Genomic DNA, 25,477 nt, shown 5'->3' with positions numbered 1-25,477 from the left:
GAACATAATCATTTGGGCCCTATAAAGATAATTGGTTAGATCTACAGATTGCAATTGGTAGCCTGTGGTGAGCATTTGGTGTCCAACAGGCAGGGCTTGGTAGGAAATATCTTTGTGACGGGAACATGTCCGAAGGTGCAGCAGGCCAGTTTAGGACATCCCAGCTTTATTCTGTCTGAAGAAGGGTCTCGACCTGAAACATCACCCATTCCTTCTATCTAGAAATGCTGCCTCTCCTGCTGAGTTACTCCAACATTTTGTGCCTATCTCCTGTCTGAAGAAGGGTCTTGACCTGAAACATCACCCATTCCTTCTATCTAGAAATGCTGCCTCTCCTGCTGAGTTACTCCAACATTTTGTGTCTATCTCCTGTTTAATTCATGCAGCTTGGGCAACTTGGGTTAAAATTAGTCTGGGTATGTTTTGTCATTCCAAGTACTATGTCTGGCATTGGTGATTGCTAGTGCCAATCATTTGTGTTAAATTGAAATTAACTTTCAATTTTATAATCTCAAAAATAATTTCCATTGTTTGGCAGTGAAAGGAATACAGCAAATAACTCAATTCTAGTGTCCTTGGTTTGACTCAAATCCACAAAAGATTTATTTAACCCGATGTTTGGAATGCCTCTTTCATGACGTCATATGTTGCAACAGACATGTCAATTTTGCATTTTTGAGAACGTGCTTTTCAAGGAAAGATCTCCCAAAATGTTGCCATCCGATGTGCCTTGGGACTTAAGACTGTGGTTATGTGTTTTCAAATCCCTTCATGTTAAGAAGCTGCCCAAGCATCTTTTTTAAATGTCCTTCAAAAGGAGCTGCTCTGCTGCAGTGTCCCGGCTCAACATGCTCTGTATGACTAATGTAGAACTAACTGTCCTTAATGATTGAAATTCTCCATCATTGCTTCTGTGTAACTTGGAAGCTCTGCAGTGATCAAGATCTGCCCGCAACTCCTGTGGTTTAGATCCCAGCAATGCTTACCACGTGACTTTACCAATCAGTATAATACCCATAATAGACACAAAATGCTGGAGTAACTCAGCGGGACAGGCAGCATCTCTGGATAGGACGAATGGGGGACGTTTTGGATCGAGACACTTCTTTAGATGAAAGGTCTCGACCTGAAACGTTATCCATTTCTTCTATTGGGAGATTCTGCCTGTCCCGGTGAGTTACTCCAGAATTTTGTCTATCTGCAGTTCCTTCCTACACAGTATAATACCCATTTTGTAGTCAAACATTTTGGTCTTGCTGCTAAATACTTTTTTGTTATTTTGCTGGTGCTAGTGAAGGTCAACACTCAAACACATTTCAACTTTAAATACAAATAACTGACCACATTTCACAGAAATGATTATCTGGATGCAAAATAGCTAGCATTCACTTTCTTCAGCATAATTTCCACTGGAGCTGCAGGATATGTGATTAAAGGGAGGTCACACCTATCAGAGCAGGTTGAGAGAAAAAAAGACACAAAGTGCTGGAGTAACTTGGCGAGTCAGGCATCACCTGTGGAGAATATGGATTGGTGACGTTTCGGGTTGGGGCTGTTCTTCAGACTAATTGTAGCGAGTGGGGGAAGAAGCTGGAAGAGAGGAATGGCAGGACAAAGCCTGGGAAGTGATAGGTGGATACATGTGAGGGGGTTTTGAATGGGCAGATGGTTGGACAAAGGCCAGAGAAGCAGAAGTTGAAGTGCTTGAACCAAGGAAGAGAAGGCTGTCTCTCAGTTACCTGTTTTCGGTAGAGGAGATCAAATCAGGGATGTTCCTATTTATTTTAGAACCTTCTGGAGCATTCCAGTACCACTATTCAGCAGACCTGGATAAAGTAGTTGACTGCATCATTTCTAAAAGCAGCATCCTTCCAACCTGGCTTTGGTGTGTGGATAGATTCCTGAACATCAACAGAGCTGTAGATCTCTATCTTGCTCAACTCTACCTGACAGCACTCCACTCCATTCTCTCCCTCTGCTTCAGGCAATTTGTGAAACCTAGTATGTGATCCATAACATTCCTGGAGCGTTCATCTCATCTTTCCTACTGTCACTGCAAACAAACAATATTGTTATCTCACAGCCTCCAACCTGATGAGTCATTGGCACCGACCGGTACTTCCTTCCCACATGTTTCATGAACTTGCCTGTACATTTATTCTGCTCACGCACACATTTGTTTGATCTCGCTGAACCCCTTACTACTTCCTTAATGTATTATTTACATGCTCACACATTTAACATGCTTCATACTGTGATGTAGCCTCTGGAAGTCTCTGATGAGCTATTCTCACATCTGTCTATCTCAATTTCTGGAAACTGGAGTAGAACAATCTTTTGAAATGTCTAGAGTTGCTCGTCCCATTGTTCCCAAGCACTAACTCAGACACTTGAGTCCGCGTATGTTAGATACCCTTGTAGCCTAGATATTGATCGAGTGGAGAGGACCAGTATTACCAAACAGCAGTGGAAAAGGAATATTTTTCCCAGCTTTTTTATCAGGATATGGAAACGAGAACCTCAGTGACCCTGTCACGAAATGAAAACTGCAGGCTTTATGCAGCTGGCAGTGAGACGTTCCAGAATGGTTGTCAAGAATTCACAACACAATGAGTAAAAATAAGAAAATGTCTACTTCCGACCTGATATCGAAGGTCATGGTTTCATTTACCTTCTTGGAGGTTGTGTCCATCGGCAGAAATATTCCAGGCATGCCCTCAAAGGGAGGCAGTGTCATTAGGCTTTGTGGTTTGCTTGAAGTTCTTCTCCCTTATAGATCAGTGCATGGAATGTGCTCCAATTCTTGAAAAATGGCAACAGCTTCCCATAATGATATCAGCCCGTAGAACAGTGCAGCACAGGAAAAAGCCCTTTGGCCTACAATGTTTGTGCCGAATATGATGCCAAGTTAAACTGATCTCATCAGCTTATACATGATCCATATTCCTCTATTCCCTGCACTTCCATGTGCCTATCTAAATGCCTCTTAAATGCCAGTGTCTACATCTGGTAATGCATTCCCGTGTCCCACCACTTTATGTTTAAAGAAGAAAATTTGCCTTGCACATCTATCATATCTCTATAATTATAAAACTCTGCTCTTGGGTGTGTGTGTGTGTGTGTGTGTGTGTGTGTGTGTGTGTGTGTGTGTGTGTGTGTGTGTGTGTGTGTGTGTGTGTGTGTGTGTGTGTGTGTGTGTGTGTGTATATGTGTGTTCATATCTTCTCAAAAAAAACACACGCTAACGGTAAAATTTTCACATATTCCGATAGAGATTTTTCCCCTGGAGTCCAAAATTGCCATCTGAAAATTTTGTGTTTTATTTCTCGAGTTATTTATGAAAATGTTCACAAATCCGATAAAATTTAGAGAAAAAACCGTCTCTTTCGCTGATTACGTCACAATGGATCTGCTTACTGCCGGCTTGCTCGCTCTGCAAGTGACGTCACCCCTCCACTCCCCCACCTCCCTCCTCCCCCCCCCCCCCCTGTAATTCAAAAGTTGGGCCGTCGACTGAAGACCAAAGATCATAGCTGAAGACTGCGGCGGCCCAACACATGGTCCTTTGATCAACGCTGGCTCGCCTGCACACTCGCTCCCCCCTCTCTACCCCCCTCCTTTCTCTCCCCCTCCTCTCTTCCCCCCTCCTCTCTCCTCCTCCTCTCTGCCCCCCTCTCTGTCCCAATCCCCTCCTCTCCCCCCTCACCCCCCTCCCTCCTCTCTTCCCCTGGTGAGAGCCTCTTCTATAGTCGAAGAGGGGAACCCCCATTCCATAAAGAATGAGGACATCTCCCATGCCCTGGTTTGGAACACCTCATCCTGGGTGCATGGGTGGGAGATTGCAACCTTCACGTGGTCTGCCCTGTTTCGACGAATGCAATCAACCTGGCATGCACAATCAAATAAGTCAGTGGGTTTGTAGTAGATGTCAGTCAGTAGTCTGTTACTGCGATGGAGATAGTGAGGTCTAGAAACGGTAGGGAGATGTCGGAAATGGTCCAGATGCATCTTGGTGCCGGATGGAAGTTAGTGGTGAAATGGATGAAGTCAGTGAGTTCTGCATGGGTGCAGGAGGTAGCACCAATGCAGTCGTCAATATAGAGTCTGGGGATATGCTTTATTTCTCGACATTCTTGACTCATTACTGATTAAGTCAAAAGACGTTGACATTAAAACCACCAGTTTCAACTGATGTCCTCACAATGGCTCAGCGAGCAGAGACAAGCCTCAATGAAGATTTCATCCTATATTTGACACGTTAGTTGCGATTAAAGCTTTAAAAATGCGCTTTCAGAATTTTACATATTCTGATTCACATTTTTCCCCTCGAGGCAGAGATCACTTTCACTGAACATTTTATGCTTTAGTTCTCGACTGATTACAAATTTAAAACCGACCAGCTTCGTGATTACGTCACAATGGCCCGACTAGCAGGGGGAGGGCGAATTGCTATTGCAACACGCTAGGCAAGTGCAATTAGAATTTTTTGATGAAGCATTATTGAAAATAAAATTAACGTCGCTTTCATTCACATAGTTTCCACTGTTGTGAAAAGACTTCGAGTTTATTGAGTTCTTTGAGTAATACTTTGCGATTTCACTTAATGTTGGTTTCATTCCGCTTTTTCCGACCCGGGCTTCTACCCGCGACGCCCCGGCTGGGGTTTTACGTGGCCATCAAGGAGGCATCGAGACCGCAGCGGTGAGGCCTGTTGGTTGGCCTGGTGGGAGTTGAGCTGGGGTTGCTGCTTCTTCTCCGCGCTGGCTGTGGCCCCAGGCCCACAGCCAGTGGGGAGAAGAATCGGCAACCCCAGCTCAAAAATTCAGCCTGGGTTATTCAGACCCCCTGACCCCTCCCCCCACCCCAGTTATGCACAATCCCCTCCCCTGGGGTTATTCACACTCCCCGCCCCCTCACCCCAGCCTCAAAAAGGCAGTCAACACCGACCCCCTGGGTTATTCACACTCCCCGCCCCAGGTTATTCACAACCCACACCACCCCCCCCTCCCCTCCCCACGTTATTTGCGCAATGGGATGTGGGAGGAAACTGGAGCACCTGGTGGAAGCCCACGCGGTCATAGGGAGAAAGTGCAAACTCCATACAATCAGCACTTGAAGTCAGGATCAAACCCGGGTCTTTGGGTCTGTGAAGCAGTGGCTCTGCCAGCTGGTATCACAAGTTGAGGTAAAAGTCAAGAATGGAGGGTGTCCAACTTTCATCCAACATAACAATAGTTAATTCCCAAGTTAATTACATTTGGAGCAGTTGTTTTGAAAGTTTCAACTTGTCCATATAGGAACTGAAATATTCAATTTATGCTGAAAACAATAAATTATTACATCGCTTTATCTGTCAAGAGATTATTTTAAAATGCTTGCTGAAGCAAAATGACTTGCTTTTTCAACTGTGCTGTCTAATGGGGTACCAGCAGTAGGTGCATAATTAACACCCTGACTCAAGATTTCAGTGTGTTTGGGAAACATCAGCAGAAATAAAAGCACAGATTCCTCTTAGTATCGCAAGCCAGCAAAATAGAATCAGAATTAATTCAAATCCAGGGCCAAAACTCAAATGAAATCTATCATATTGCTTTGGAATTGGTGTAAAGAATTTGGGTGTGAATGTTCCACTCTTCCCCTTACTGTGGTTTAAAATTGACATTGAGTGAACCAGGGGAGAACAGTGCAAGGAAATGGATGGTTACGAAGAAAGTAAGCTGAAGGTTATCGCTGGCTTGCAGCAAGGTTGTTGATTATTTTTCATTCCCTGGAAAGGTTGGCTTTCTGTTGGCCGCAATATTTCTGCAGATGCCAAATAATAGCAGAGAAACAGGAGGAAGCCATTTGGCCCCTCAAGCCTGCACCTCCTCTCCCCCCCCCCCCCCCCTCCTCTCACACCAATTAAATATGATCATACTAATCTTCCCGTTCTCATCAACACTGTGCCAGTTCTACATGTTTCAATAATGTATCTGTTTCCTATTTACATATTGCCAGTCAAATAGCCTCATTCTTACATTCGATGTGAATGACACACAAACACTTTTGACACTCTTGATCTATCATCTACAACTTTCTGGAGTAGAGAATTCCAGAGATTCACCACCACCTGTGAGAAGATGTTGCATTACACCATTTCCCACACGAGGGTAGAGAGGTGAAGGTCTTTTGCATGCTTGCCTCTATTGGTAAGGGTATTGAGTGCAGGGTATTGAGTGAAGGGTATTGAGTGCAGATGTATAATGCTACAGCCATATAAGATGTTGGTGAGAACACTCATTGAGGTATTATGTGCAGTTCTGGTCACCGTGCTTTAGGAAGGATGTGATGAAGTTGGAAGGGGTGCAAAAATGATCTCAGCGTGTTACCAGGACTCGAGGGCTTGAATTATGTGCATCGGCCGGGACAATCTTTCCCTGGAATGTCAGAGGCTACAAACTAACCTTAAGAGGTATACAAAACCATGAGAGGCATGGATAAAGTGTAAGGTCATCGTCTTTTTTTTCTCGGGATGTAGAGTCTAGAATTAGAGGACATAGATTTAAGGTAAGAGTGGAAAGATTTAAAAAAGACCTGAGAGGCAATATCTTCATATATGGAAAACATAAGTTGTGCATAAATTAAGACAGTGAATAGAAAAAGACTACAAAATAAGACATGAATGCAAAAGAATACAATTTAAAAAACAAATCCATGGTAATGCGAGAATTGCCTCTGCAATATCTGTACACTTGCAAGAATTAATTCCGTTGCATTGCTTGAAATAACTTTTATAATAACTGCTTTCCAGCTGATTGACAATAGTAGATAAGACGAAAAATAATTCAGTTTAAAGTTAATGTAGGATTACAGAGGTCTGAGATTACTGCAGCATAAAGAAGCAAAGTGAACAATTAATTAATTAATGAAGAAAACATTCAAAATGGATTTCCAAAGGTTATACTAGATTTAAGTTTTGCAAGGAACACACAAAGCTCCCTTTTTATTTTGGTTCGTAGATGAATGTACGCTTTGTTTTTCTAGAGGCAATACCCTAAACTCAGACTAGCATGGATAAATTAAACTGGCATAATCTCTGCCCCAATGGATCATCACAATTAGTTGGGTAAAGGGGTAGTTTTGTTGAAGTTTCCTTGCATTGACAAATTCATTTGACTGATTTTTATTAGTCACGTCCGGAATAGGATTGTTTACTAAAAACTGATTATTTTTATTACTTACAGTCTAAGCATCTATCCATCTATCTATCCATCCATCTATCTATCTATCTATCTATCTATCTATCTATCTATCTATCTATCTATCTATCTATCTATCTATCTATCTATCTATCTATCTATCTATCTATCTATCTATCTATCTATCTATCTATCTATCTAATCTTGTTTGTATGTGTGCGTGATTTCCCGAAACAAAGCCAAAACGGTACATGATAGCGCTACAATCTTTGGCCCACCTTACTCACCATTGTCCAGCGATGTAAATGAAACAAGTTTCAATTCAGATTGATGGTATATTTGACAAGTTATTGACATTTAAAACTTAAAATAACTTAAAACAGCACCCCCACTTGCCGGCTGCACCTGTGCAGTTGGGGGTGAACCGTCAGCCCTGCGCGTGCACATTGGGCCCAGTATCCACGGTGTGGTGGGTCCGGGGGCAGGGAGAGGCCGCGCCCGTGACCTGGACGCTGGGTCTGGGTCTGGGGATGGCGGCGCTGCTGCTCTGGGCATGCAGGGAGGGAGAGGAGTAGGACCCGGGGCAGCCTCGGCTTCTCCCTCCTTCTCCCACGGCTCCAGGTCGCTCGACCCGTCCCCCACCCCCCCTATAGCCCCCGCCTCAAGTACAACTTCATCGCCGACATGGTGGAGGAAACGGGGCCAGCGGTGGTTTACATCGAGATCCTGGGGAGGTGAGGTGGGAGAGTGGGGGGATTGAGGGAGAGGAGGGGGTAGGGAGGGAGAGGGAGGGGAAAGTGGGGGAAGTGAGGAGGGAGAGTGGGGGGGAAGGGGGATAGAGGGAGAGGAGGAGGGGAGTGGGGGAGGTAGGGAGTGGAGGATAGAGAGAGAGGAGGGCAGTGGGGGAGGTTAGGAGGGAGAGTGGGGGGTGGGATAGGGGAGGTGAGGAATGGGAGAGGAGGGGGATAGAGGGAGAGGAAAGGGGTAGGGAGGGGAGTGGGGTTATGGAGGGAGGGAGGGAATGACTGAGGGTAGGGGAAAGGAGAGGGACGGAGAGGTGAGGGAGGGAGTGGGGGAGGGGAGGAGGAGAGAGAAAAGAAGAAGGTGAAGATGAGGGGGAGGGAGTGCTGGGGAATGTAGGAGGCTATGGGTAGGAAGTGGCATGGCAAGGTCATGGATGAGGGGAGGGGGAAGATAGAGGACAGGAGGAAGGGGGTGAGGGGAGGAAGCAGAGGAGGGTTGGTGGAGGCTGGGGAGAGAGAAGATAATGGAGGAGGGGAATAGGGAACTGAAGAGGGAGATTGAGATGAGTTCACATTGATCTTATTTTTTACAAGTTATTGCTATTTGAAACTTTAAAAACGTTAAAGCTGGGCAGTTGGGGGCTATGGGTGAGTGGTAGAATATTGCGTTTGGAGAATGGGGCCCAACGGGTCCCACTTGATCTTATCAATGAAAAACAAAAAGTTGCGAATATGCGGCAGCTCAGGCAGCATCCGCAGTGAGAGAAACAGAGTTAATGTTTGCTTCAATGATCTCATGATTTCATCTGATTTCCAGTATTTTCCACTGCTGCATTCCGATTTGATTTTTCGAATACATGGAGCCATTAGGTCCTGAGGGAACAACAAATGAGTCAAATGCTTTTTTTAAATTAATTATTGGAATGGTCAATTGGCATGATCTTGATTCTGCTGAGAATCAAAATAAAATCACCAATTTCCGTCTCAAAAATAACCTTCTCAAGCATTTAATGAGCCCATTACATGATCTAAATAGGGAACAGTCGTGAAGTGTAGCTGTACTTTTAACCTATGCCTGAATGGCAAATGCATGACGCCCATTTCACTAATGGGCCTCTGGAGGCCCTAGTTAGTGGCCTAATGGTGCATTTGGATAACCTCTACTGGGCATTCGAGAGTTCAGTTATGTACTTCATCCACACAATAACACCTTTAATGGTTTGTGTTGCTTTGAGAATCAACTCCCATTATAAGTTAAGTTTATAGAACAGTTACAGACTATAGAACAGACATCCGTGAGAATGAGGTGTTAGAATTCATTTCAGGTGGCCATCCCACAAAGATATTTGATGCTACAAAGTCCTGCAGACTCTAGCTTGTCATTCACGTCAAGCACAATGTTTTGTGAAATTGTGCAGAAAAAACCCAATACAATGTAGGAGCAATACTCTTTATGAATTCATAGACCACTGAGCAAATACCGCCAGGCTTCTTAATTAATTCTTAGCTCATTACGTCATCTATTTTATTCTATTTTATTTTCTTAATGTATTCTTTAGCCTTAACTTAAACTCTGGAGAAATCGCTTGTAGCACAATTCTGCCTCGCGTGAAAAATGTATTGTTTTGTCATTTTCATTGTTCCCTGAGTTCAATAAGGTTGCCTCAGGGATATTAATCTTCCTCGCATGCAGCAGTTCAGGACATATGGTCATTGATCTGATGTCCACCTTGTATCAATGGAATGTTGCCACCCTCCTTTGAAAATCAACCACTTTAAAACTCATTGAAAACTCAACTGAGTTATAACCAGAGTTCCACTCCATTCTCATAATATTCCCTGATGGTTTCAGTAAATGTAATGCTACATTAAAATAAATCTCCTCTGGTTAGTGTCGCAGTCAGAAACAGGCCCATCGATCCAACTCATCCATGCTGACGAAGATGACTATCAGAGCCAGCCCCATTTCCCTACATTTGGCCCATATCCCTCTGAACCCCTTTATCTGTGTATTTGTCCAAATGTCTTGAAGATGTAATTGTTCCCATCTCCATAACTTTCTCTGGCAGTCTGTTCAAAATAGCTATCAACCTCTGTGTGAAAATGTTGCCCTTCAGGTCAATTTTATGTCTTTCCTCTCCAACTTCTAATTTTTGATTCCCCTAACATGGAAAAAGTATTTGACCATCCACCTTGTGGCGGCACTGGGTGATTTTGCCACGCACTGTACATAACCTTCGGCTCTTGGGGGCGTCACGTGTGCCGGTGACGAGAGATAGGGGTCACGGTTTGGTCACGGGTGCCCCTGGGGAGTATTTAAGGGTTAATCACACGCGCGCAGTGTTGGTGAGTGAGGAGAGTTAGTGTAGAATAAAGAACCAGTATTTCGGACAAACTTCGTGTCTGCCTCGTTCTGTAACGGATAACTCCGCGTCCGCTACAACATTACTTTATATACCTCTATGTGATCTCCTCAGCCTCCTACACTCCTGGGTAAAATGTTCTAGTCTATTCACCTTTTCCTAAACCTGCAAACTCTGCATATCCCATAGCATCCTGTTGAATCTTTTCTGCGCCAGAATCACCTTATGACATCCTTCGTTTAGCTGGCGACCAGAACTCTGCACAATGCTGTGGCCCCACCAACAACTTGTACACGTGCAACGTGATGTCCCAATTCCAGCACACAATGCCCTGATTGACTAAGGCAAGCATGCCAGATTACTCCTTCTTCACCACCATTTCCACCCGTGTCACCACTTTCAGGGAACTTTGTAATAAAATTGTTAGAATTGTTATGATTGTAAAAGTCCTGAGCAATTATGGTTGCGCTCCATGTCTTTGCTTTTCAAGGTCATTGAAATAATGGACAGGAGGGAGGCTGAACTCATTCTTTGTTGTAACTTATTGTTATATGAATTCTGTATCTTTGCAGTGTGTGGTAGTGCTGCTGGTGGTGTGGAAGATGAAGGCGAGTCTGATACAGGATGGATTGAAGGAGCTGCAATCCTGCTCTCTGTAGTCTGTGTGGTTTTTGTGACTGCCTTTAATGACTGGAGCAAAGAGAAGCAGTTTCGAGGTTTGCAAAACCGGATCGAACAAGAACAGAAGTTCTCCGTTGTCAGAGGAGGCCAGGTCAACCAAATCTCGGTGTCGGAAATAGTTACTGGTGATATTGCACAAATTAAATATGGTAAGTCCAAACTGTATGTAAAACTGTACAAAGTTGAATGTAATCAAGAGAATGAATGCTCCTCTTAATTCTGTACCCTCCAAAAGAACTCCACAGAGAACTTCACAGAACGTTATTTGAATGGTGGTCTTGAAGACACCAAAATGGTTGGCGTGTGCAGGAAGCCACTGCAGATGCTGGTTTATACCAAAGATATACCCCGGTCTGAAGAAGGGTTCCAACCCAAAATATCACCTATTCTTCTCCACTTCTCCAGAGGTGCTACCTGACCCACTGAGTTACTCCAGCAGTTTGTGTCCAAAATGGTTGTCTTGCTTGTCTGAATATTTCCCTTTTTTAGTTTTTGTTACATCCACTTTCTTTGTTCATATGTGGGGTCAGAATTGCCATCCCTTGTAGTGGGTCCTGATTCTTCATTGGATGAAGATTGCAATCTCACACGGACAAAAATCAAAAATCAGCGTCCTTGTTGCAGTTTCTGGTAGTCACCAAGGACATTATTGATCAGATCAGTGGAGATTTGTAAGAGAAACTTATACTTCCATCTTCTTTTATTTATCTGTTTTTTTGCAGCTGAGAGAATTGGCAGGCAACCTAGTCCTAGACTCCCAATAGTGTTCTGTAAAGGCCTGAGCAGAGTGCATAATAATTCCATGAGTTTAATGTCTCCATTTTCCCCATCTCTCTTTCAAATATTTATTCAATTTTGCTCAATTATTTTTTGATGTCTGTTGCTCTGAAGATGCACCGCTGGGATTAAGTAGTTTTGTGTTCATATTATTTCTCTTTTTAATGCATAATGCTCTTAATATTTTCATCTTGTTGACAGTTCTGCATTCACAAATGGAACATATGTAATCAGAAGCTTCAGCATACATTTCAGATCAAATTTAAGACAATTGTGGAACTTGGTAAATTTTGTTCGATCTGCGATTGATGGCTTCCAGTTTTTTCTCCATAGTTGATGTTATTTTCTGTAATAACCACAACTTTCATGGGCTGTGTCTTCATTATGTCAGTTCTAGGAGATAGAACATTTTAACAGCACTGGAAATTCTCTTGTGAACTCTGAATGAACAAAATAAATAAAATGTCAGATTTCAAAGGCTATTGTTTGCTAAGGCACTTTGTAAAGGCCTTGGTCTTAACACTGCAAGAATTGAGGACATTTTGACACCAAATTATTTAGAAAGAGATGTGACTGGCACAGAATGATCGACCTTTTAATTATTACAATAATGGATACAAATCCATGTGCCAGGTGTCTGCGATCTGTTAAATGTAATGCATAATATGTTAATTTGCTTTGCTTCATAAATGTTTCTGTCTAACTCCACCATTTTGAGCAGAATACATCACTCAGCAGATCTTTTTCTGATTTTTGTTCTCTTCTTGTCTTTAATTATCAGGTGATCTGCTTCCTGCAGATGGAGTTTTAATTCAGGGAAATGACCTTAAAATTGATGAAAGTTCTTTAACTGGAGAATCCGATCATGTCCGTAAATCTGCAGACAAAGACCCCATGCTACTTTCTGGTGAGTTAACTGGTGCTGGCATCATTACCTTCTGCATCCGATGATGGGGGACTAGTCATAAAAAGGGCAATGAAAAGCAATTGATAAAATAAATAACAGTGGCGCAGCGGTAGAGTTGCTGCCTTGCAGCGCTTGCAGCACCAGAGACCCCGGTTCGATCCCGACTTCGGGTGCTGTCTGTATGGAGTTTCCACGTTCTCCCCGTGTCCGCTTGGATTTCCTCCGAGATCTTCGGTTTCCTCCCACACTCCAAAGACGTACAGGTTTGCGGGTTAATTGGCTTGGTGTAAGTGTAAATTGTCTCTAATGGTGTAAGATGTGCGGTGACCGCTGGTCGGTGTGGACTCGATGGGCCGAAGGGCCTGTTTCTGCTCTGCATCTCTAAACTAAACTGAACTAAAAGTAATCTTGCCTCAGTGACAACCCTCGTGCAGACACAATGCAGGTGGACAGATGCAGAGTGAGAGCTATTGGAATCAATGAGTTTGAGCAATGATAAGTACTTCACCTATTTACAAAAGGAAAACAAGCCAGCAGGACGTGTGCAGAATGAAATTGTGTCGTTGCATTAATGAGGTGGCTGATGGACAAGGGTAACAAAGGGCATTCATAATGAAACTGGGATTTTGAAACGGGATAACAAGGACGTAAATACTGATACTAATGACATAGATAGGAAGGGAGATGAGGATTGAAGGAATGAGATAATAGTTTAAAAAACAGAACCTCCAGGGTTGTGATCTCAGGATTCCTACCTGTTCCACATGCTATTGAGGTGAGGTACAGAAAGATAGTTCCGTTGAATATGTTCCTAAGGAACTGGTGCAAGAGGGATGGCATCAGATATATGGATCATCGGGCTCTCATCCAAGGCAGATAGGACCTGTATAGAAGGAAGTGTTGCATTTGAACTGGAGGGGAATCAATATCCTTGCAGGAAAGGTCACTCATGCTACTCGGGAGGGTTCAAACTAGAATTACGTTCTAGTACCCTCGAGAGGGTTCAAACAAGTTGCATGTTGATCTGCTGTGTGATCCATTGCAGCAGATCAACAAATGGAAGGACTGATGTGAAAGTAGTGGTTATGACCAAGTCTGAAATGAAGGACAGGCAGCGAGAGGTTAATGAACTTGGTGAAACCGATGGGCCCTGTCTTTATCTCACACGGTGTTAATGCAACAAGTATTATGGGTAAAGCAGATGAATTTTGAGTTTAGATCAATGCATGGCACTCTGATGAGCAGGACAGGACTGGCAGCTCCATGCTACAGGGTTTCAATAGTTCAGTAATGATAAAGAGGGAGGTAAAAGAGGTGGACAAATTACATTACTACGCAGGGAGAATGTCACAGTGGAATTCAGAGAGTGTATACAGGGTTCATCCACCGAGTACAGCATGTATGGGGACACAAAAATAAAGCTGCAATCCCTGAAATGGAATTATACTATGGGCTTTCCAAAAGCCATCAGGAGATAGAGAAACAGATGTGTAGACAAATGACTAGAAGATGTGAAAGCAACATGGTTGTCATTGGGGGTGACTTTAACTTTCCCAGTATTGACTGAGGCTTCTTTTCCTCAACATGCTTGGATGTGGCAGAAATTGTTAGATGTACCCAAGAGAGTTTCTTGAAACTGCAGTGGAAAGTCCAATTCAAGGAGCGGACTTGCATTGAGAAACGAGCCTGCTCCGTGGAAGAGCATTTGGGGAACATTGATCACACGCCATAGGTTTTAGGATAGTTATAAATAAGGATTAAGTCTGGACCTTGGGGGAAGGCAGTAAATTGGGGTAAGGTAGATTGCAACATTATTAGCCTGGAGCTAGGGAGAGTATACTGGGAGCAGCTGGTACTGGGTGAGTCCACATCAAATATGTGGGAGTTGTTTGAGACGATCTGGTCAAAGTTAAGGATCAACTCATTTCTGTAAGCAACATAGCAAATAGGTGCAGGATTGATCCCTGTCATATGAGGAAAGATTGAAAATACTAGGCTTGCATTCACTGGAGTTTAGAAGGATGAGGGGGATCTTATAGTAACATATAAAATTATAAAAGGACTGGACAAGCTAGATGCAGGAAAAATGTTCCAGGCGAGTCCAGAACCAGGGGCACACTTTGAATAAAGGGGAGGCCATTTAAGACTGTGAGAAAAAAAATTTCACCCAGAGAGTTGTGAATTTATGGAATTCCCTGCCACAGAGGGCAGTGGAGGCCAAATCACTGGATGGATTTAAGAGAGAGTTAGATAGAGCTCTAGGGGCTAGTGGAGTCAAGGGATATGGGGAGAAGGCAGGCACGGTTATTAATAGGGGACGATCAGCCATGATCACAATGAATGGTGGTGCTAGCTTGAAGGGCCGAATGGCCTCCTCCTGCACCTATTTTCTATGTTTCTATGTAGGAGTAGGCCATTCGCCCCTTCGAGCCAGCACCGCCGTTCAATACGTTCATGGCTGATCATCCAGAATGTTCCTACTTTCTCCCCATGTCCCTTGATTACGTTAGCCCTAAGAGCTATATCTAACTCTCTCTGGAATATATCCAGAGAATTAGTCTCCACTGCCTTTTGTGGCAGAGAATTCCACAGATTCACAACTCTCTGGGTGAAAACGTTTTTCTCATCTCAGTCCTAAATGGCCTACTCCTTATTCTTAAACTGTGACCTCTGGTTCTGGACTCCCCCAACATCGGGAACATTTTTCCCACAAGGAAGACGGAGGAAATCATGGGTGACCAGCGACATTGTACATTTTGTCTAAAAGACGTACAAATTTGTAGGTTAATTGGCTTGGTAAATGTAAAGATTGTCCCTAGTGGGTGTAGGATAGTGTTAATGTGCGGGGACCGCTGGTTGGCGCGAACCCGGTTGGCCAAAGGGCCTGTTTCCGAACTGTATCTCTAAACTAAACTAAAAATGAAGCATGAGTAAGGTTTAGGAAAATAAAATGAGACGGGGCATTTGAGGAGTTAAAGAAGCAGGAAGAAACTAAAGCAGGGAATTAGACGGACCAAAAGAGACCATGAAATGTCATTTACAAGTCAGATTCATGAAAATTCCAAGGCATTTTATATTTCTGTTAAAACAAGAGGATAAGTAGGGAGAAGCTAGGACCCATTCAAGGATAAAGGGGGGAATTTATGTTTGGAGTTTGGAGATCGTCAGGAAGTCTTTGTTATAAAACTTTGGTGTAGCCTCATTTGCAATATTGTCTGCAGTTCTGGTCACCCCATTAGAGGAAGAATCTGGAGGATTTAGAGAGGGTGCAGAAGATGTTTACCAGAATGCTGCCTGGATTAGAGAGAAATAGCCATGAGGAGAGTTTGGACAAACTTGGATGTTTTTGTCTGGTCGAGGGGAAACTTGATAAAGTATAAAAAATTATGAGCTGCATAGACAGCCAGAACAGTTCTCCCAGGGATGATATATTAACGACCAGAGGAGCGTAGCATTTAGTTCATCGGGGGGAATGTTTAAAGGAGATGGGTGGGGATTTTTTTTTTACACAGAGAGTGGTGGGTGTCTGAAACGTCCTGTCAGCGATAGTGGTGGAAGGAGATGCAATTATTTGTTCTGGGAATTTAATAAAATGATTTCGCTTTGTTAGCTGAGACATAGTGGGATGGTCATGCTGGATTTACACATGTTGGTTAGACCTTGCTTTGAGAATTATGTACCAGATGTAGCAATTGCATGGAAGGGGATACAAGCTAGATTTAAGTAGATGTTGCCATAACTGGAAAATCTGAAGAAAGATGGGATTTTTTTCTTCAACATAAGGGAGAACCAAGAAAGACTTAATGGAGGTGTATAAAATTGTGAAGAGCCTTGCTGGAATAAATTGGAAGGATCTATTTTTCTTAACAGGAAGATAAAAACCAAGGCATCATAGGTTTAAAGTAATTGATAGGATAATTAAAGGGGAGATGAGGAACATCTGTTTGCATTGAGAAGTTGACAGAGGTTTGTAATTCAGAAGAAAGACACAAAATGCTGGAGTAACCCAGCGGGACAGGCAGCATCTCTGGAGAGAAGGAATGGGTGACGTTTCTTCCAAAGGAAGAATGGAAGAAGGGTCTCAACCCGAAACGTCACCCAATCCTTCTCTCCAGAGATGCGACCAGTCCCCCTGAGTTACTGCAGCGTTTTGCGTCCATCTTCGCTGTAAATCAGCGTCTACAGTTCCCTCTTGCACACGGCCTTTGGAATTCCCTGCATAATGCAGTGGTAGAACTATTATTGCTCATCACTTGTAAAAAACAAATGCAGATGAAGACCAGTCTTGCTACAGGCAGCGCAGGATGTGGGGTCAGGCAGGGCACTTGTTTTCCAACCGACACACTAACAATGGATTTCATTACTTTAATCATCAATTTCTTGCAATTCTCTATTATTTTCGTAAACTCAAGTTTAATCTATTAAATGAAGAGCTGGTGCAGGCAACTCAAATTAATATTTCCTTCATGTAACATCTGGTATCATAAATAAAGAATGGGATGTGTCGATATTTAGAATTAATCTCACGATTATAATTCTCCTTTGCTTCATATTTATTGTTCAATGTGAATTCAGTTTTGTTATTGTAATAACGTACAAATAAATGGAGAGACGGCTATCAGTTTAATCATACCTTGCCGCACAAATGTACATTGTTCTCACACTTTTATCCTGGGGTGACATCAAGTGCATTTCTCCTTGAACCAAAGAGAGTGCAATATTGTGCCCTGAGTCATTTAATAATGTGAGCTGATGCTACAATACATTCGGCGTCCTTTTAAATTATGTTATAAATTGATGGCTTTTCAAAACATTTTCCCAGTAGATCCATATAGATTTGTTGTATGTACTCAGCTGCATTTCACTGAGATTCCGTCAAACATGAGTAAAAATAATTTCTTGTGTCCGGTGAATGACATTGGCAAGCTTGGCCATCGATTGTTCTTCATAGACATTCTTACCTGCAGAGTTGAAGGCATTTCCTCGTAAAATCAACATCAATCGAAAAATAACTAATGTATTCGGAGATTGGCAGAGGGAACATCCCCTCCAAATGATTGAAAAAAAATTAAATGTTTCTGCAGGTGATTCATTTTTAGCAGCCTTCAATTTTGAACTGGATTGAAAGGTAGTTTTGTAATAATTATCAGCTGAAATGCTTTTGCTGCATGATTTTAAGTAGTCACCAAGGGGCACAATGAGCACACAAAGACCATTCAATCTGTAACACTGCTTTTTGACATCCTTACCTTCAATAAACATTCTACACGGCTATTTTTAGCTCTGTCAGGAGACATGTACTTCACTGACTTCCACCGCACAAGGACTAATTTACTATGTCAAAGATAATGAAAGACAGCACGTGCTGAAGAAATGTGTCACTGCAGTGTGTGTGAAACATCCTGAACATTTTTTGGAATATGTCAAGGTTTTGTCTCAGACACAGATTTAGATATCCGTATTTGTCACAAACAAAATTGTAGATTTAAAGCTAATTATAAAACCCAGCAGCTGTGCTAATTACAGAGATGAACCGATCTTAATGAGCCTGCAATCTGTCTATGACACGACCAAAAAAAAGGGGATTCAGATGATCTCCTCAAACACTCTTTAATTGGACTGTGTTGGGAGTTTGACCTCCCAACACAGATGGCTATTATTGCCCCAACTCCAAGAAATGGACCCTTCTTATTTTGCACATGTTTCCTAAATCATCGTGTTGCCTTAAAGGGTTGCAGCTCCAACTTCATGAAGAATTTATTAAATGGAGACAGTCGAGAACATTACATTCAAACATAATAAATGTTCTGTGGCATGAGTAACAAAGTCTTAATTTAACTTTTTGTTTTTTACTTTAAATAGAAAAACAAACTAAATAATTTGCTGAATAAATGTTGATGTTCATTCTAATCTCGACCATTGCCATGATAAAGTTGTCTATGTTGTACCATGTTGTGACCGGCCTATCATGATTTGTCCTTGTGTTATATATCTCCTCCTTGTAGGAAGTGCAATGACTTTGCTCAGTCGCATAATTAAGGTAAAAAAAGAACACCCACTCATGCTGTTTTTCACTTTGCACCCACTCTTTGTCATACCTGTCAAGTCTTATCGGTTACTTGCAATTCTTGTGCTTTTATTTCTTCTTTTGAGTCATGCAAGAATTCATTTCACTGCACAATGTGCAGGATGGTAACAGGGGCTGTCAATTAGTTGTGCGAAAGGTAAACCAGAGTTTAAAAAGAAATATCCATTTGTGCAATGGCTTCAGTTCAAGAAACAAGGCAGCAACAATCTTCAAAGCACATGCACGCTAAAGAGGAAAGCCATTTTGGACAGATGAGTATTTATGTTTTGCCCAACCAGATCAAAGTTGATGTGTGGAGTCACCAATAAATCATCCTTCTGTCTCTTGGACTGCACCTGCAATATCACCCATGGAGCTTCCCATTGTCTGGCACCGAGTCCCATCCCTTCCACATTACTTTGAGGAGATCATCTGAATCGCATTTTTTTCTGGTTGTCATAGACAGATCTGCTCCAATTCCAGCTCAGAACATTGGATCTACTTTCTTCCCCCTTCCATGTCATTGCTGATGTGTCAACAATGGATGACTCCTCATCGGTCCTGGACTTCACGAATAACTCAAACGCATGCTGCCATTCGATCTGAGAGCAGCACAGGTGTCTGTGAGAGTGAAATGGAGGCTTGGTGAAAGGGCGTGGGGAGGCAAGAGATGGTGATTGTCGGGAAGGGGAATGACGTAGTAAACTGAGGAGGGAAGAGAGGGGATCAACATTATTGCAAGGGAACAAAGGAGAGGGTTCAAATCCCTGGGACTTCCACCCTTCTCTTCAATGGTTCAATGGTGCTTTAATTGTCACACGTGCAAATGCACCATAAAAGCCTTTCCTTACATACAGTCCAGTAAGGTATTGCCACACCCAAGCACAATCCCCGATTAGCAAAGTGTACAGAAATAGCCCATTGAGCTCGCTTGAGGCACCATATTTTGGTGCCATTTTCAAAGTCCAGACCAGTTCTAGGTCTTATGTGCGCTGCCCGATCTACGCGAGCCCCAGGCTGCTGCGAGCCTCTGGCCGTCACCTTCCTTGGACGTGTGGATGGACCAGCGAACCAATATTTGGGATTAGTGAGAATGGATAAGCCCAGATGAAAGATGGTGAGCAATTTGGACAACCTTCTCCTCTGTAGCCTGACTGGATTAGTATTCCCAGCATTTTCCCTAATTAAGGAACCTGAATCCCAAACTCTTTAATAATGTCAAACAACCACTTCTTAAAAGAATGAGGCAACATTTAATGCGTTCCTCGTGCAAGTAATTACTCTTTCCCTAGCTGTAGGAAGGCTCATATTTTGCCTTGGCAGCTTTCATAGTAATATAGACAATAGGTGCAGGAGTAGGCTATTCGGCCCTTCGAGCCTGCACCGCCATTTAATATGATCATGGCTGATCATCCAAAATCAGTACCCCGTTCCTGTCTTTACCCCATTTCCCTTGATTCCTTTAGCGCTAAGAGCTAAATCTAAATCTCTCTTGAAATTATCCAGCGAATTGGACTCCACTGCTTTCAGTGGCAGAGAATTCCACATATTTACAACTTTCTGGGTGCAAAAAGTTTTTCCTCATCAAATGGCCTACCCCTTGTTCTTAAACCATGACCCCTGGTTCTGGACTCCCCCAACAACAGGAACATTTTTCCTGCATCTAACCTGTCTAATAACAAGAATTTAATATAGTTCTTTTAGATCCCCTCTCATCCTTCTAAATTCCAGTGAATACAAGCTCAGTCGACCCATTCATTCATCATATGTCAGTCCAGCCATTCCGGGAACTAACCTGGTGAACCTACGCTGCACTCACTCAACAGCAAGAATGTCCTTCCTCAAATTAGGAGACCAAAACTGCACACAATACTCCAGGTGTGGTCTCACCAGGGCCCTGAATAACTGCAGTAGGACCTCCTTCCTCCTATACTCAAATCTTCTTGCTATGAAAGCCAACATGTCATTAGCTTTCTTCACTGCTTGCTGTTCCTGCATGCTTACTTTCAGTGACTGATGTACAAGGCCACACAGGTCTCGTCGCACCTCCCCTTTTCCCAATCTGACACCATTAAGATAATAATCTACCTTCTTGTTCTTGCCACCAAAGTGGATAACCTCACATTTATCCACATTATACTGCAGCTGCCATGGATCTGCCCACTCACCCACCCAAACTATCCAAGTCACCCGGCAGCCTCCTAGCATCCACCTCGCAGCAGAGGATACACCCCAGTGGTATGAATATTGACTTCTCTAATTTCAAGTAAACCTTGCTTTCCCTCTCTCTCTCCATCCCTCCTCCTTCCACTTCTCCGACCAGTCTGACCATTCCCCTGATCACATTTTAACTCTGCTTTTTTGTCACTTTCTCCCTGCTCACAATGCTCTATTCCACATTTTCCTTGATCTTTACCTCTTTGGCCTCGTTTTCACATCTTACACTTCCTTATCTCTGTGTTTCCCTCTCCCTGACTCCCAGTCTCAAGAAGAGTCTCAAACCAAAACATCACCCATTCCTTCCATCCAGAGATGCTGCCTGGCCCACTGAGTTACTTCAGCATTTTGTGCCTACCCTCTCCTTATCCTGTCTTTATAGACAATAGACAACAGACAATAGGTGCAGGAGCAGGCCATTTGGCCCTTCGAGCCAGCACCGCCATTCAATGTGATCATGGCTGATCATCCCCAATCAGTACCCTGTTCCTGCCTTCTCCCCATATCCCCTGACTCTGCTATTTTTAAGAGCCCTATCTAGCTCTCTCTTGAAAGCATCCAGAGAACCTGCCTCCACCGCCCTCTGAGGCAGAGAATTCCACAGACTTACCACTTTCTGTGAGAAAAAATGTTTCCTCGTCTCCGTTCTAAATGGCTTACTCCTTATTCTTAAACTGTGGCCCCTGGTTCTGGACTCCCCCAACATCGGGAACATGTTTCCTGCCTCTAGCGTGCCCAAGCCCTTAACAATCTTATATGTTTCAATGAGATCACCTCTCATCCTTCTAAACTTCTTTGCTGCTGAATTACAAATGCTTTTCATATTTTAATCAATGAACAGACATTATTTTCCCCTCAAGTATATGTAAGTCTATAATTACCAACGCATGATGGAGTCCTGTGGCTAGATAATTAGGTGTGAAGGTGAGTTTTTAGAATTGATCACCACTCAAAATGTAATAATGCTTGCATGCAGTATAAATGCCCTGGATTGTCCTCAATCCAACAGCCACCTTACAGCTGCCACCGGCTGCAGCAGCACTAACCTCTCACAGCCTTGTGAGACAAATTGAGCTACAGACCTCTCTGCAAAGGTGACCCATGAAGCAGAGCAGTTGGCAATTGTTGACGAGAATCCAGATGGGCCCCAGGTTGCTTGAACAGCTTTGGCAGTTTGTGTTGTTAAAGGTATTTTCAGTAGGTTGATAATAAGAGGCCTTCAAAAGCAATTGAAGTTGGTAGCAATAACATTCAGCGTGGAAACAGGCCCTTCGACCCGCCGAGTCCATGCTGACCAGCGATCCCCGCACACTAACACTAATCTACATACACTAGGGACAATTTATCATTTTTCCAAGTCAATTAACCCTACAAACCTGTATGGAGTGTGGGAGGAAACTGGAGAAAACTCACACAGGTCACAGGGAGAATATACAAGCTCCCTCCAGACAGCTCCTGTAGTCAGGATCGAACTTGGGTCTCTGGCAGAAACTCTACCGTTATGCCACCATGCTGTAAGAAGATTAAAAATCACTTTTTTTTTTAAAGTGCCATTAAAACCACATTTAATTAATATAGCATAAATAATTATTAGAATCAACATTCAAAAGCACATTTAAATGAATGGGGCTCTGCTTTTATACTCCAGGTTGGGTTAAAGCTAAGGGACTGGATACAAAGTTGCAGAATGACTCTTTGCCAGAACTCTCCAACTAGTACCAAGACCTCGCTTGGCTAGCGTTGAGAGCCCTCTCCCCATACAGATCTTTCCTGTGTGGTTAGAATCTCTCTGCCGACACATGCTGCCCTCAGGAAGGTGCTGCAGGGATGAGACAGTTGCCTCCCTTTTTTGCTCTGTGTATTTGCAAGAGAGGGATATGGAGAAAGATGTGAGGTGTCTGCTCATGGTTCACTCCGAGCAGCTGCGTAAAAGAGGACTCTCTGATCCATTGGCTATACTGAAACAAACATTGTGTGCTGCTGGAAGATCATGAACTGAGTGAAAGACACCTTTTCATAAGGTCATTGGCGATAGGAGCAGAATTAGGCCATTTAGTCTACTCCACCATTCATTTATGGCTGATCTATCTCTCCCTCCTCACCCCATTCTCCTGCCTTCTCCCCATAACCCCTGACATCTGCACTAATCAAGAATTTATCCATCTCTGCCTTAAAAATATCAATTGACGGCCTCCACAGCTTTCTGTGGCAAAGAATTCCACAGATTCACCACCCTCTGACTAAAGAAATTCCTCCTCATCTCCTTCCTAAAGGAACGTCCTTTAATTTTAAGGCTATGACCTCTGGTCCTAGACTCTCCCACTGGTGGAAACATCCTCTTCACACCTACTCTATCCAAACCTTTCACTGGTCTGCCAGAAGCCATTTAGTGTTCCAATAGAACAAGATGTCCATAAGGGAATGCTGTTGACTGACACGTTACTGGGAGCAGAGTTTGGATAAGGGATGCACTGAAGCTTAGTGTAGCCAACACAAACGCTTTCTGGGGATGAACTGCAACCTATGGTTGTATTCCACTGGATATTGAGGGGCTGGCTCCAATGTCTTTAGGGCCTGTCCCACAAGCATGCGACTCCATGCGGCAAGCGCGACCTAAAGGGCCAGTCCCACCAGCATGCGCCTGCATGCAGCAAGCGCGACCTAACGTGGTCGCTTGAGACGTACGGCCTCACGGGGCCAGTCCCACTTTGATCGCCGGAGCCGTATGGAGTTGTGCGGAGCTGGTCCCAACATCGCACGGGGCTCCGAAAAACTGACCGTGTTCAAAAATTCCGCGCGGCAACGGCCTGCCGGCCCACAGCCGCATTGAGGCCGTACGTCACGCGCGAACTGCCAGCGGACTTCGCTTGAACTTCATGTCACTCGCTCGACCTTCGCGCGGCCCCCGCTTCTGGTATGGTCGCGCTTGCCGCATGCAAGCGCATGCTGGTGGAACCGGCCCTTAAGTCTCTCAAACACCTGATGTCTGTATCATTCCAGGAGGCCACATGAGTTGTGTTGGTGCTATGTATTCAAAATGTGCTGATGTATAAAATAGATAACACTATAAATGTATCGACTGACTGACACTTCAAATGTAAAGAAAGCCATGCAGTTCTATTTTTGACATGAAAAGTAAGCACTTATTTCAGCACTCTGAAAACTTGCTCCCTTCATTATTGGCAGGTTCTTGCCGCAGCCAAATTCAGTGCATAAAATGAACTGTCAAATTAGCCAATATTTCATTTCCAGCACCTCCCAATGGTGTGACCTCTGTCTCATAACGACGTGGTCCACAGACTCTTGAGAGGAGCAGTCCTGAAAAATTCTCCAACAATCACACCTTATTCTGATTTGGAAACATACCACCATTCAATCATTGTTGCTGACCCCAAAATCCCTGAGCTCCATACTTTGAGAGTGCCTTCAATAGAAGGACTGCAGCAGTTCAAGAAAGCAACTCAATACCCACTACTGAAAAATAAACATTTGTGGCTACTAAATCTGCTCTTGATAATGGCGCTTATGAATAAACAGAAATAACCTATTAAAAGGAATGTATTGTATCCATTTTATCCCCAAACATTTTTATTCAGCATATATTATTAAAAACACATGCACTCAACCAAATTGACATTACAGAAGCTCTCTGAATCTAAAGAATTGAAATGAATACACAGGACCGTATGAAGCTTTTCAAAAAGGGGGGTGGCATGACAGGATTACAAAAAAAGTACTTGAAATAATGTGCACATCACATTACATCAGGAGTGCGAAGCTTGAAGTCACTTGCAGCTGGGGTCCAGGGCCTGCTTAAGGGCCCTGGTAGCGCTGAGGTTTTGGATGCTCTCTGGTGCATTCTGAGCCTTATTTTGGTGCATTTTTGCACAAAATTTATGACTAATATTTCAGAAATAATTTTGGTTGAGTCAAGAGTAATGAGTCGGTGAAATGGGATGATTGGGATCATTGTTGTAGACATTTTTTTTAAATCAGGGATTGAAGTTCTCCTTGTTTTAATAATCAAGTTGTACTGTTGGAAAATGTTATGTAAAATGTTATAACGGAGCATGCAAAATGCAAATAAAGTACTGTAAGTTTTTGCAGTAAAGTCTCTGCCCCACTCTCTCTCTGTCTCTGCCCTTCTCTCTCTGTCTCTGCCCCCTCTCTCTCTGTCCTCTCTCCACCCCCCTCCCGCTCCCTCTTTAGATGCGCCTGCGAGTTGGGAAGCTATGCGTGACTGGATAGGGTGGGGATGGGGTAAATGGAGCAAATGAATAATATTAATATAATATCAATGTGAGTGTGTGAGTGTGTGTGTGTGTGTGTGGGGGGTGGTTAGTGTGTGTGTAGGGGTTAGTGTGTGTGTGTAGGGGGTTAGTGTTTGTGTGGGTGGTTAGTGTGTGTGTGGGGTGGGTTAGTGTGTGTGTGTGTAGGGGGTTAGTGTGTGTGTGTGTAGGGGGTTAGTGTGCGTGTGTAGGGGGTTAGTGTGTGTGTGTGTAGGGGGTTAGTGTGTGTGTTGTGGGGGGGGTTCGTGTGTGTGT

General features: G+C 43.4%; 1 protein-coding gene across 1 annotated transcript in view; it reads left to right on the top strand.

Annotated features, from left to right (window-relative positions):
- Positions 1-25,477, top strand: part of LOC116983474 (plasma membrane calcium-transporting ATPase 2-like) — an 847,186-nt gene that overhangs the window by 604,195 nt on the left and 217,514 nt on the right. Inside the window, exons 6-7 of the mRNA XM_033037261.1 lie at positions 10,857-11,114; positions 12,524-12,649. Of these exons, the coding sequence (XP_032893152.1) occupies positions 10,857-11,114; positions 12,524-12,649 (384 nt within the window). The remainder of the gene's footprint in view (positions 1-10,856; positions 11,115-12,523; positions 12,650-25,477) is intronic.

The sequence above is a fragment of the Amblyraja radiata genome, chromosome 18 (assembly GCF_010909765.2).
Source record: "Amblyraja radiata isolate CabotCenter1 chromosome 18, sAmbRad1.1.pri, whole genome shotgun sequence".
Classification (NCBI taxonomy): domain Eukaryota; kingdom Metazoa; phylum Chordata; class Chondrichthyes; order Rajiformes; family Rajidae; genus Amblyraja; species Amblyraja radiata.
This window is presented reverse-complemented; position numbering and strand designations above follow the sequence as displayed.